At 33.6% G+C, this 12,033-nt stretch overlaps 1 protein-coding gene across 1 annotated transcript in view; it reads left to right on the forward strand.

Moving 5' to 3' along the window:
• disc1 (DISC1 scaffold protein) overlaps positions 1 to 12,033 on the forward strand; it is a 72,140-nt gene that overhangs the window by 55,803 nt on the left and 4,304 nt on the right. The window contains exons 12-14 of the mRNA XM_016538457.1: positions 1,795 to 2,035; positions 4,557 to 4,601; positions 9,568 to 9,685. Of these exons, the coding sequence (XP_016393943.1) occupies positions 1,795 to 2,035; positions 4,557 to 4,601; positions 9,568 to 9,685 (404 nt within the window). The remainder of the gene's footprint in view (positions 1 to 1,794; positions 2,036 to 4,556; positions 4,602 to 9,567; positions 9,686 to 12,033) is intronic.

Genomic DNA, 12,033 nt, shown 5'->3' on the forward strand with positions numbered 1-12,033 from the left:
CTTAATTTTCTCGTGATCTCGACATAACGAAAGTTGTTTTCTTGGGACTCACGACATAACAAAAGTTGTTTTCTCGTGATCACGACTTAATATTTTCTCGTGATCATGACATAATGAAAGTAGTTTTCTCGTTATCACGACTTAATTTTCTCGTGAGCACGACATAACGAAAGTTGTTTTCTCGTGATCACGACATAACGAAAGTTGTTTTCTCGTGATCACGACATAACGAAAGTTGTTTTCTCGTTATCACGACTTAATTTTCTCGTGATCTTGACATAATGAAAGTTGTTTTCTCTTTATCACGACTTAATTTTCTCGTGATCACGACATAACGAAAGTTGTTTTCTCGTTATCACGACTTAATTTTCTCGTGATCTCGGCATAACGAAAGTTGTTTTCTCTTTATCACGACTTAATTTTCTCGTGATCACGACTTAACAAAAGTTTTCTCATTATCACGACTTAATTTTCTCATGATCACGACATGACATAAAAGTTTTCTCTTGATCACAACTTAATTTTCTCGTGATCTCGACATAACGAAAGTTGTTTCTTTTTTACAATAATTATTTGATCTACTGTTGCTATAGTAACGAACGCAGCTTTGACACACATCTGATCGACAGATAAACCATGTGCTCTTACTGTATGTCGTGGATATTTCCGCTAATTTTGCTTCGCTTAGTAATAACGTCTACAATACATAAATAAAGGCTGATCAATCACTGTTGATATTTCCAGAGACAGTACGCTAAACATTTTGTTTGTGTAATTAACATGTTTAAATGGTCAAAGCAACACCGCAAACACAGGCAGAACACCTTCAGAAGGATGCAGAGAACTATTCTAAAATCTTTTAGAGCTGCTAAAAGATTACAACACTGTAGAATATCACTGAATTAAATAAGCCTATACACTTTACATATAGATCACATTTCTTATCAATATACGTTTAATGATTAACAATAAAGATTAAAAATAAGGAAAAGAGGCACATTACAAATGCGTCGTTGAAGCGCGTCCTACTGTAGATAAACACAACATCCCTGCTTAACTAACAATCATGTACCTCAAAGATGCACAAATAAAGATATAGGTGCAAACAGAATACAGTGACGTCAACCTTTGTTTTAATAAGCAGTTAGTTTATGACACGGAACGGTAATGCAGTAGTGAAACTGTGATGAGTCATGCATCTAGCAAGAACTGAACGACAAACAAAATAATCATATTGATTCAAGCATTTAACATTTATGAATTAATTAAATGTCAGTAATGAACAATACTGCACAAATTATAGCGATCACGAGGTATTTTTTGTATCAAAATAAATATCTTTACTGTCACCTTTGATTAATTTAATGCATCCTTGCAAAATAAAAGTATTAATTTTATAATATATAAATTATATTATAAATTATATTAAAATTATATATATATATAATACTTTAGTTATAGTTATAAAGTGTAGTTTTATGTTCTTTTAGAATTTATTTTAATGCAGCTAAAAGGCGCTGCAAAGATTCAAGCAAAGTAATTTCTGATTTCATGAATATAAATCCTTTTCATTGATGCAAGTTCAGTCTCATTTTTTTTTCATAAAAATGAAAAGTGAAAGACTCCATTAGTTTGATATATCAGATTTGACAGTAGTTCAGATTGCTTAAGGTATCAGTTCCTCTAAACCAGAGATTGTCTATAAAGTATCAGTGCACTTAAAGTGTCTGAAGATTATTACATATAATTGCAAAACATCAAAGCAAGTGTTATTTGTTGTATTTCTCTCTGTAGCTGTGGAAGTCCAGTGCTAGAACACATTTGGGAGGCTGATTTGGAGGCTTGTCATCTGCTCCTGAAAGGCCTCGATCAGCGCACATCCAGCATCTCCGAAACTGAGGATCTGCCCTCCGTCCCTGGATCGGCTTCAGATGTCCTGATGTTCAGTAAAGAGGAAGCGGACTGCGCCATGTTGACCGCTCTAGGGGGCCGCTGGTGTCCCAAGGCCGACCTCCAACACTCAGAGTTCACTAAGGTAAAGCCAACACATGAAATATCACCAAAATTAACCCCAAATTTACTTTAATACATGTTCATGGTCTAAAAATGTTCGTCTTTCATTTTTAATTTTTCGACTGAATGCATCTATAGGCCACTTGGCAAGTATTGGATAGAATTAACCCTGTAAAGCCTGAAATGAAATAACCTGTTTGAAAATGGAAGTTTATTTCACCTTTAGACAAAATCTAAAAAGATCTGTTGTTTGTTGAGTATCATAATTAATACATCAGGCCTCTATGGCTCATATAGTATTATAATGTGAGAATATGAAGGACAAAAAACAAAATTTCAAAGGTCCAAACTGAGCAAAAATATGCAATTTGGACAAAAAGTGATGAAATTCTGATGCTTGTAATGTGAATCACTGAGATCTTTACATAAAGATAACTTACATAAAATTATATAAATATCAGTCGTCACTCTATATCTCCAATTAGTAAGATGATATTTAAATGCTTAGTGCATAATCAAAACATAATGCAATCCAATACTGATTGAGAGATGAAGAAATAAATGTTGCTCAAAAGATGTGAGATGTTCTGGAGGCTTGTGAAGATCATTCCACCGCTGAGGAACAGTGAGAGTAAAGCTTCTGGAAACAAACGCTCCTCAAAAGCCTGATGATCAATGGTACTTGATAAAAAACTTGATACTTTTTGTTAGTGTAATAATATGCATATTTTATATACTTTTGACAATTTACATATATGTGTGTGTGTGTCATCTTTGACCGATTTGAACCTGATGAGTACAGCACTGATGAGTCTCACACTGGAATACATCTTGTGCTTTATGAAAGACTCACGAAATGAGAAACTAAAAATAAAAACCCTGTTCCTTCGGCTCCCTCCATTTCCATAAAAACCATCTATTTGCTGAATGACTCTAATTTCCACTCTGTTCTTCTTCCTTCGCTGCCCTTCTTGTTCATAACTTTCTCGAAGTCGTTCTAATATCTTCCAGCTCAGCAGGGCTCTGTTGTCTCTGTGTCTTCTCTCTGTTTGTGTCTTTTGTCTGTTGAAGATCAGCCACTCTTCCTAACACTCCTGCAGGACTCTGAAGGTGAGGTGATGCTGTTTTCCTCATCTCTCTCATCTCCCACTCGCTGCTCTTCATCTCTCCGGTTTGATCCTCATTAAATCCGTTCTCGCATAGCCTACACAGCACGTTATTTATGCTATATATGTGTCATATTTGTCTAGCAAACCTAAACAATGTGAATATAATAAAAGCAGTTTATTATTATTATTATTAAATAATTTATAATTATATATGTAAGTGCAAGTGTGTTTGAATAGCATAAATAATTATAGTATAGTATAGTATATAGTAAATTATAGTTAGTAGTACTTATAATAATAATAATAGATATCTATAATTATTTTGTTATATTATATAATATTAATAATAATTATTATTAGTAGTATTAGTAGTATTTATGCTATTTGACACATTTGCACATGTATGTATTATAGTAAATGATATTAAATACTAAACACTAATATAATTAAATAATAATAGTATCTATTAACTATACTATTACTAACTACTATTCTAATATCTAGAAAATAGATATTTTTAACAATATTTACTTTAATTTACTAATATACAGTATATATATATATATATATATATAATGATAATAATAGATATGTATAATGATAAAATGTGTATCATATTATTAATAATAATAATAATAATATGTATGCTATTTGGACACACTTGCACATACAGTGGTGTGAAAAAGTGTTGGCCCCCTTCCTGATTTCTTATTTTTTTGCATGTTTGTCACACTTTAATGTTTCAGATCATCAAACAAGTTTAAATATTAGTAAAAGATAACACAAGTGAACACAACATGCAGTTTTTAAATGAAGGTTTTTATTATTAAGGGAAAACAAAATCCAAAACTACATGACCCTGTGTGAAGAAGTGTTTGCCCCCCTCTTAAAACTGCGGTTTATCACACCTGAGTTCAATTTCTACGATACTTTGTTGCCTGTAGCCGTCTGTTTCTTATGAATATATTGCTTTAGCAATAAACCATTGACTTTTTGACAAGCTAAATATGATTTTAAGCCAGGTCAGAATCTAATAAAAGAGGCAGTGGTCTCGGCCCAACCATGGGCACTTTAATATTGCTCCTGCCGACAGGAGATGATTAATATTATGTTATTTAAATCCCAATCCATGAGACATGAAGCTGTAATCAGTTTTTCCTGAGGTCGGCTCCCATCAGCTGGAGTTAAACTAATAGATCTGCCACTGTGTGCTAATCATTGTCTGCTTTAGCACACAACTCCTGAATGCAATCATTACCCACACAGATGGGCCGAACCCGTTCAGTTATTGTGCTTCTTGTCAGCCGTAATGACGAGTTATTGCACACTTCCCGTAATGTCAGTGCGCTGAGTGCTTTTTAATAATAGATGAGGTTTATTGTTTTGTTTTAATCTTCAGCTAAAGTGACTCATTGGTCCTCCTGTGTCTTGCAGAAATTAGAGGAGTTTCTCTTCTGTTTGGAGGACGCGTCTCCTGAGGTGAGTGACGGCTGCTGTGTTTACAGGAATCTGATGTTAAAAATGTGTCTTTAAAGTTCAGATGAAAAAAAAAAGAAGCTCTCTCATCATTTACATTTCGATCCTATCACACAATGTCATCATTTGACTTAAGAATATACTTGAAGTGTGGGCTTTGTTTATTGTACATCTTGTCATTCTTTGACTGTGACAACGCCTTTTTTATTCACTTTTGTGAGAAAGAAAATCATGTGCTCGGAATAACATTAGAGAAAGTAAATGACAGGAATGGAGTTTATTGTCTTTATCTCTGATCTTACAACAGTCATTTTAACCCCGTCATAAAATGGACTGCATTATGACAGAATTAAAGCAGTTCTATTTTAATATCATTTATATGATATTATAGTTTTTGTTAATATTTTGAAATATTAATATTAATAATATTAATATTTTCTGTTTAATTTTAGTTAAAGTTTTTGAAATTTTGTTGTGTGTTTTTGTCTTTTTTTATATCACTATTTATTTGTATTTCAGTGTTTTTTTATTTTTTTTATTTCCAGTTCATAATTTTAGTGCTTTAACTTATTTTAGTCATTTACCAAGGCATCATTTCTAATGTTTTTTTTAATATAATTTTGTAATGTGCTTTTAACATTTTTATTAGTATTAGTATTTTTTTATATTACTATTTTTGCTTAATTTGTATTCATTCTTTTTTATTTTACTATTTAGGTTTCATTTATTTTTATTTCGGCTTTAGTTTTTATTTATTTCCAGTTCGTAATTTTAGTGCTTCAGCTTATTTCAGTTAGATGCCAAGGCATCATTTCTAATTTTGTTTAGTTTAATTTTTTATAATTTTGCTATGTGCTTTTAACATTTTTTTTTATATTACTATGTATATTTCATTTATTTTTATTCATTTTTTAAATTTTACTATTTAGGTTTAATTTTTTATGTAATTTTAATTTATTAATTTATTTAATTTTAATAACTATGTAATTTTAATTTATTTTTACTTAAGTTTTAGTTTTAGTTCTGTTTTAATGTTTTCAGTTTATGTTTCTTATCTGATAATTTTATTTTACTTCAGCTTTATTTCAATTAACAAAAATGTTTTTAGTATCTGTATAGTTTGTATTAAATTTGTATTTATTAGTTTTAGTTTATCTTAGTTTTATTAGTTATTAATTATTAAGTATTAGTTTTAGTACTTAAAGTTAAACTAAACAAAAATGAGGAATGTTCCCTTGGCAACTAGCTGAAATAAAAAATATATATATATATTATATTATGTCAGTTAACATTTATTTTATTTCAAGTAATGATGTAAATAATGGTTTTATGTTGTTTTAGTTTAGGTTTAGCTATCTATAATGACCTTGAGTTAGGTCAGTCTCACAATCAGCGTTAGAAAGCAACATGCTGGTTGATGGCTTTTGCATAATAGCTACAGCATTGCATTGTGGGAAATGGACAAATCAAGCCTGTAGTGGGGTTTGCATGAGCAGGGATTTTAATTAAAGCCACCCTGACCTCTCCGTCAATACTTGAACTTCAGCACCTGACTGTGTGAACAATGTTCAATCGATAACCAGTCCATCAATCCATCCATTCAGTGCAGCGTTTGTGTCAGCAGTGCCTCCTCAAAGCCAGACCAGAGTTACAGCAGACATAAACATTTAAAAATTAGTCTTTCTGAACCAGGAACCAGAATAACAGACCAAAACTATCGATGAGTGCTTAGAGATGTCACTGACACAAGTAGCAAATCAAGTCCAAATACCAATAGGAATTTCAATAGGAAATCTCTCTCACAGGAAAGAACTTTGTTTGTCAATCCATTGCTATCAGTCTGATGTAGTTTGACTGGTTCTTTAATGAACTTTAATAGATAAGGTAGAGGTCAGTATTGTGTCTGGACCAAGAAAAAGCCTTTGTTACAGCAGTAGAGAATGAATAATATAGTCTCTTCACACATTTTAGGTCTTTTTAGTGGTTTATGTTTTATAGCAAAATCTTAAAGTATCAGATATTATTGGAAATGATCATCAGTTCTTATTTTAAATGCTCTTTATAGACAGCAATTTGACTCACAATTGATTCCAGTGGAGTTTGATGGATTGGTCCACATTTTTGTATTAATTACATCTATTATAAGATATATATATATATCTCTTATAATATATGAAGTAAAGCTGAAATATATATATATATATATATATATATATATATATATATATATATATATATATATATATATATATATATATATTTCAGCTTTATTTCATCTATTATAAGATATATATATATATCTCTTATAATATATGAAGTAAAGCTGAAATATATATATATATATATATATATATATTCATATATTCATTCATATATATATATTCAGTTTTCATTTGAATTTTTAGTCTTTTTTTGTTCTGTGCTTTTGACATTTTCATTTGTTTTTAATGTATTTTATTTAGGTTTAATTTATTTTTATTTCAGTTTTAGTAATTTTAGTGCTACAACTCAAGCTTATTTCAGTTAGTTGCCAAGGCAACATTTCTAATTTTGTTTAGTTTTTGTTTTACATCAAATATTTGTATTTTATTTTATTTCAGCTTTATTTCAATTAACAGAATTTTTAAATTTAAAAATTCTTTAGAATTTAGTTAATGATAACCCAGATGGTGCCATAAGATGTTGTCTAGGTAGGGAGAGTTTTATATTCTCCATTTCTTAAGCTTTTATAGTCATAATTATTGATATACTATTATAGTTTTTAGTAATATTTTGAATGAGCTTTTTTATATTTTCAGTTTTCATTTTAATTTTAAATATTACTATTTTGGTTTATTTTTATTTCGGTTTTAGTTTTATTTACATTTGCACGTTTTTCATTGTATATTTATATTTTATTTGATTTTAACTTAATTTCATTTAACAAAAAATGATTTTTAATAGTTTTAGTTTTAGTTAATGATAATAACCCGGATGGTGCCATAAGTGGTGCTTTTGGATGGTGCTTTTGATATTTCTATTAGTGTTTTTATATATTACGAAACTATTTATCTTTAATTTACATTTATTCTTTTTTATTTTACTATTTAAGCTGAATTAATTAATTTTTTTTATTTTACTTTTTTTTTTTTTTTTTTCAATTTTAGTTTTAGTTCAGTTTTTATCAGTTTATGTTTTTCATCTACTTATATATATTATATTTTATTTCAGCTTTATTTCAATTAACAAAAATGTTTTTAATAGGTTTAGTTGTGATTGTTGTCTAGAGCTCAGTAGGTTTTAGGACTTTAGGTTTTATATTCTCCATTTCTTAAGCTTTTATAGTCATAATTATTTCAGTTTTTATTTTAGTTTAATGTTTAGTAATTTTGTCATTTTTATTATTATTATTATTATTTTAAATATGACTATTTTGGTTTCATTTATTTTTATTTCAGTTTTAGTTTTATTTACATTTGCACGTTTTTCATCGTATATTTATATTTTATTTGATTTTAACTTCATTTCATTTAACAAAAAATGTTTTTTAATAGTTTTAGTTCTAGTTAATGATAATAACCCGGATGGTGCCGTAAGATGTTGTCTAAGGCAGGGAGCTCAAACCTCACATTAAATAGCCTGCAAATGTCTTCTTAAGTGGGAACAGTGCATTTGATACGATCAGATTTATACTAATCTTCCCTTTGTGAAGGACATTTGTAGTAATATGCCTCTCATGATTATCACAAAGGTACAATTTTTGCAGTCTATATGCAGACTGCGTCCTTTTAAACGCAAGAAAGCGGTCGCGGTGACCTTTAAGAACATACGCCCCGTGTGATTATCATTACGCCTCAATAACTGTATCGCTCAGGCCGTTTGGTGCGGCTGTTTTTCCCGAATGCGTCCCTGGAGACTCCAGCCTCATTCAGAAGTGTTTTAATTCACCCGCAGTGTGATGTTAGCATCTATAAAAGGTGTTTCATTAGCTGGTGTGGGGGGTCTAAGAATAGACCGCAGACCTCATTAAAGCGACACGAGGCCGTTCCTGAGAGAAACGAGCGGACCGGAGTCAGTCGACCACCTCAAGATGCTCTCTGACTCAGAAAAACAGTGAATCACGCTTTGATGGAATTGGGACGGAGCCGACGGACCTGTCCCACTTACCTGGCTGGCGCTAAACTGTTGGGTGAAGTCATTAGCGCGCCGCGGAGGAACACGCTGTCGGTTCAGGACTCAGATGAGAGGAAGAGGAGCCGACAGCCACGCTCACGTCTGACCTCACAGTCGCTGGCGGATTAACGTCATCATTTATACTTCTCTGCTTTAATATTTGCAAACTGAGATTATGGATTGTTTCACTGTTTTCATGAATGACCCAGTTAACACACGCTAGTATATTTAGCTTTAATTTTAGTACTTCAATAGAAACTTGTTGCAAAGTTTTTCAAGTATTTAAGTTTTTAATCTAATATCTATATTTTATTTCATTTTAGCTTTCAGCTAACAATGGCATTTAAATTTAAATGATTTTAATAGTTTTAGTTAAGGATACAAATCAGTTCTGAAAATCCCATTAGTCAATGGAATTTTGTTTCCAAATTTGCTTTCAGAAATCCAGTTTGCTGTGTTCCAACTTGATTTTAAACTAACCTGGCTCTTTCTACACCCTTAAAACACTTCTTATATTTCTATCATTTTAATCTCCATCAGAGCTTTTTCTAGCATATGAAAAGCAGAAAGAACAGATTCACACATATTTAAAATCATGAATGCTGTGAAAACATGTTGTTTTAACTTCCGACTGTTTTCCATCCATGTATTTTAGTAACATGTTGCATATTGCTGTAAAAATGACACACATTTCGGTGCCGGATGTGTGCAAATAACCATTTTACCAGCATATTAGCGCCATACTTGAGCAGCTAGAGATGTGTGTGAGCAGCAGTGGGTGTTTTGCGGGTTTAATGGGTGTGTTTTTGTGTCTCAGGATCTGTGTGAAGAGACGACAGAGCTGACGGAGCGCTGTGAACTCATCAGTGAGCGACTGCATTACCTGGAAGACCAGCTTCAGACCGCCATAGACCACCACGACAAGGACCTCACTCATATCCTTACAGAGCTTTGTGTGTGTGCATGTACTGTTCATTAGTTGTTCTTTTAAGTTGAATCACTATTAATGTGTTCATATTTTGTGGTAGGAGATTGTTCAAATCACTAACACTGAGTATTACAACGTAACAATTTTGACCTGGCGGACAATAAAACATTAAAGAATCCCATAATTCCAAAATCAAACACTGAGTGACTATTTTAAGTTGCCACATAGTAACCATACACAATGCCATAGCAACCACCAAGAACACTCTAGCAACCACCTGTAACGCCCTAGATCCACCAAGAACAATCTAGCAATGTCCTAGCAACCACCCAGAACACCCAATATGTCAACGCCTTAGTAACCACCTAGAAAGCCTTAGCAACTACCCGGAATGCCCAAGCAATGCCCTAGCAACGACCTAGAACAATCCTTGCAGCGCCATAGGAACCACCCAGAACACCCTAGCAGCAACACAAAACACCCTACCAATGCCCTAGAAACCACCCAGAACACCCTGCAACAACGTAATACACCCTAACAGTGCCCTAGCAACAACCTAGAACACTCTAGCAATGTCCTAGCAATCATCTAGAATGCCTTAGCAACCACCCAGAACACCCTAGCAACCACTCCGAACGCCCTAGCAACCACCCTGAATGCCCTAGCAATTCCAGAGCAAACACCCTAGTAATGCAACACCCTAAAAACCACCCAGAGCGCCTTAGCAACCACCCAGAGCATCCTAGCAACCACCCTGAATGCTCTAGCAATGTCAGAGCAACCACCCAAATCACCCTAGTAACGTAACGCCCTCAAAACCACCTAGAGTGCCTTAGCAATCACCCACAACATGCTTGCAATGCCCTAGCAACCACCCAGAAGACCCTACCAACCTCTCAGAACACCCTAGCAATGCAACACCCTAGAAACCACCCAGAGCACCTTAGCAACCACCCAGAACATCCTAGCAATGCCCTAGCAAACATCGATATCACCCTAACAATGCAAGACCCTAGAAACCACCCAGAGTGCCTTAGCAACCACCCAGAACATCCTAGCAATGCCCTAGCAAACATCCATATCACCCTAATAATGCAACACCCTAGAAACCACCCAGAGCACCTTAGCAACCACCCAGAACATCCTAGCAATGCCCTAGCAAACATCCATATCACCCTAACAATGCAACACCCTAGAAACCACCCAGAGCGCCTTAGTAACCACCCAGAACATCCTAGCAATGCCCTAGCAACCATCCAGATGACCCTAGTAACGCAACACCTTAGAAACCACCCAGAATATCCTCGCAATGCCCTAACAACCACCCAGAACGCCCTAGAAACCACACAGAACAACCTAGCATCACAGCAGTGACTCTTGCATGGCCAGATGCCACACTTATCTTCAGAATATCTAGTTTTAGTCAGTTATTCTGAACTTAATATGGGTTTGTCTCTAATGGAAGTCCTTAGGGTTTCTTCAGGTCGCTCTGATTGGTTGTTAGACTGGAATGAAATGATCTGTGCGCTCCGTTCTCGTGTTCTCGGTCGGGCCTTATAAAAATCCATGAGTGGAGAGGAAATGACTCATCAGCTCTTCATCATTCTGCTGTCACATACAGCCACAGGAACACGTCTCAAGCTCATTAGAGCCACTAATGTAATGTGCCCATCGCTTTAACCCTCCAAAAGAGCTCCTTCATGGAAAACCATCTCATTTGACAGCACACGATGCTCTCTTCCGGACAGGACTTAAGGATAAGACTGAACGGATCACTGGCCATTTCTTTTTTCTTTTTGAGTGATATTTAATATGAGGAATGGGATTTTAGTTATTAGAGAAATTCAGAGCTCAGCAAAGGTTGAAAGGAGACTACAGACAGAGAAAAGGGAAATGTAGACAGACTAGCCGGCCCGTCACTCTGAAGTGAGATTAAAGCAGTGAGATGAAGGGAAAGGTTATGACATAGTACACTGTCATCGCTCTGACATCTTCATATTTCTGGCCACCATGTGTGCCGAGCGGATCCGTGCTTTTGCATTGACTGAGAGGAAACGGTATAGATGAGATTGATTCGAACGTCCGATCTTGTTCTGCTTCATTCCATCCAACTTTGTTTGACTTTGTTCCTTTATAGCGGTAGTTCTCACGTGGTTTTGCTTCAGGATCAAGGTTTTACATTAGACATCGAGGAGCACTAATTTTGATTATTTCATGCTGTTTACAAAAATTGTGAACCAATGCTTTGTGTGATTTGTTCCCGTATTTGAATGTTTTGTTTATTTTATATATATATATATATATTTTTTTTTATTTATTAAATTATTATTTAAATGTGATTATTTGTAAAATGTA

This window comes from Sinocyclocheilus rhinocerous, unplaced genomic scaffold (genome assembly GCF_001515625.1).
Source record: "Sinocyclocheilus rhinocerous isolate Xijiao unplaced genomic scaffold, SAMN03320098_v1.1 scaffold247, whole genome shotgun sequence".
Lineage (NCBI taxonomy): Eukaryota > Metazoa > Chordata > Actinopteri > Cypriniformes > Cyprinidae > Sinocyclocheilus > Sinocyclocheilus rhinocerous.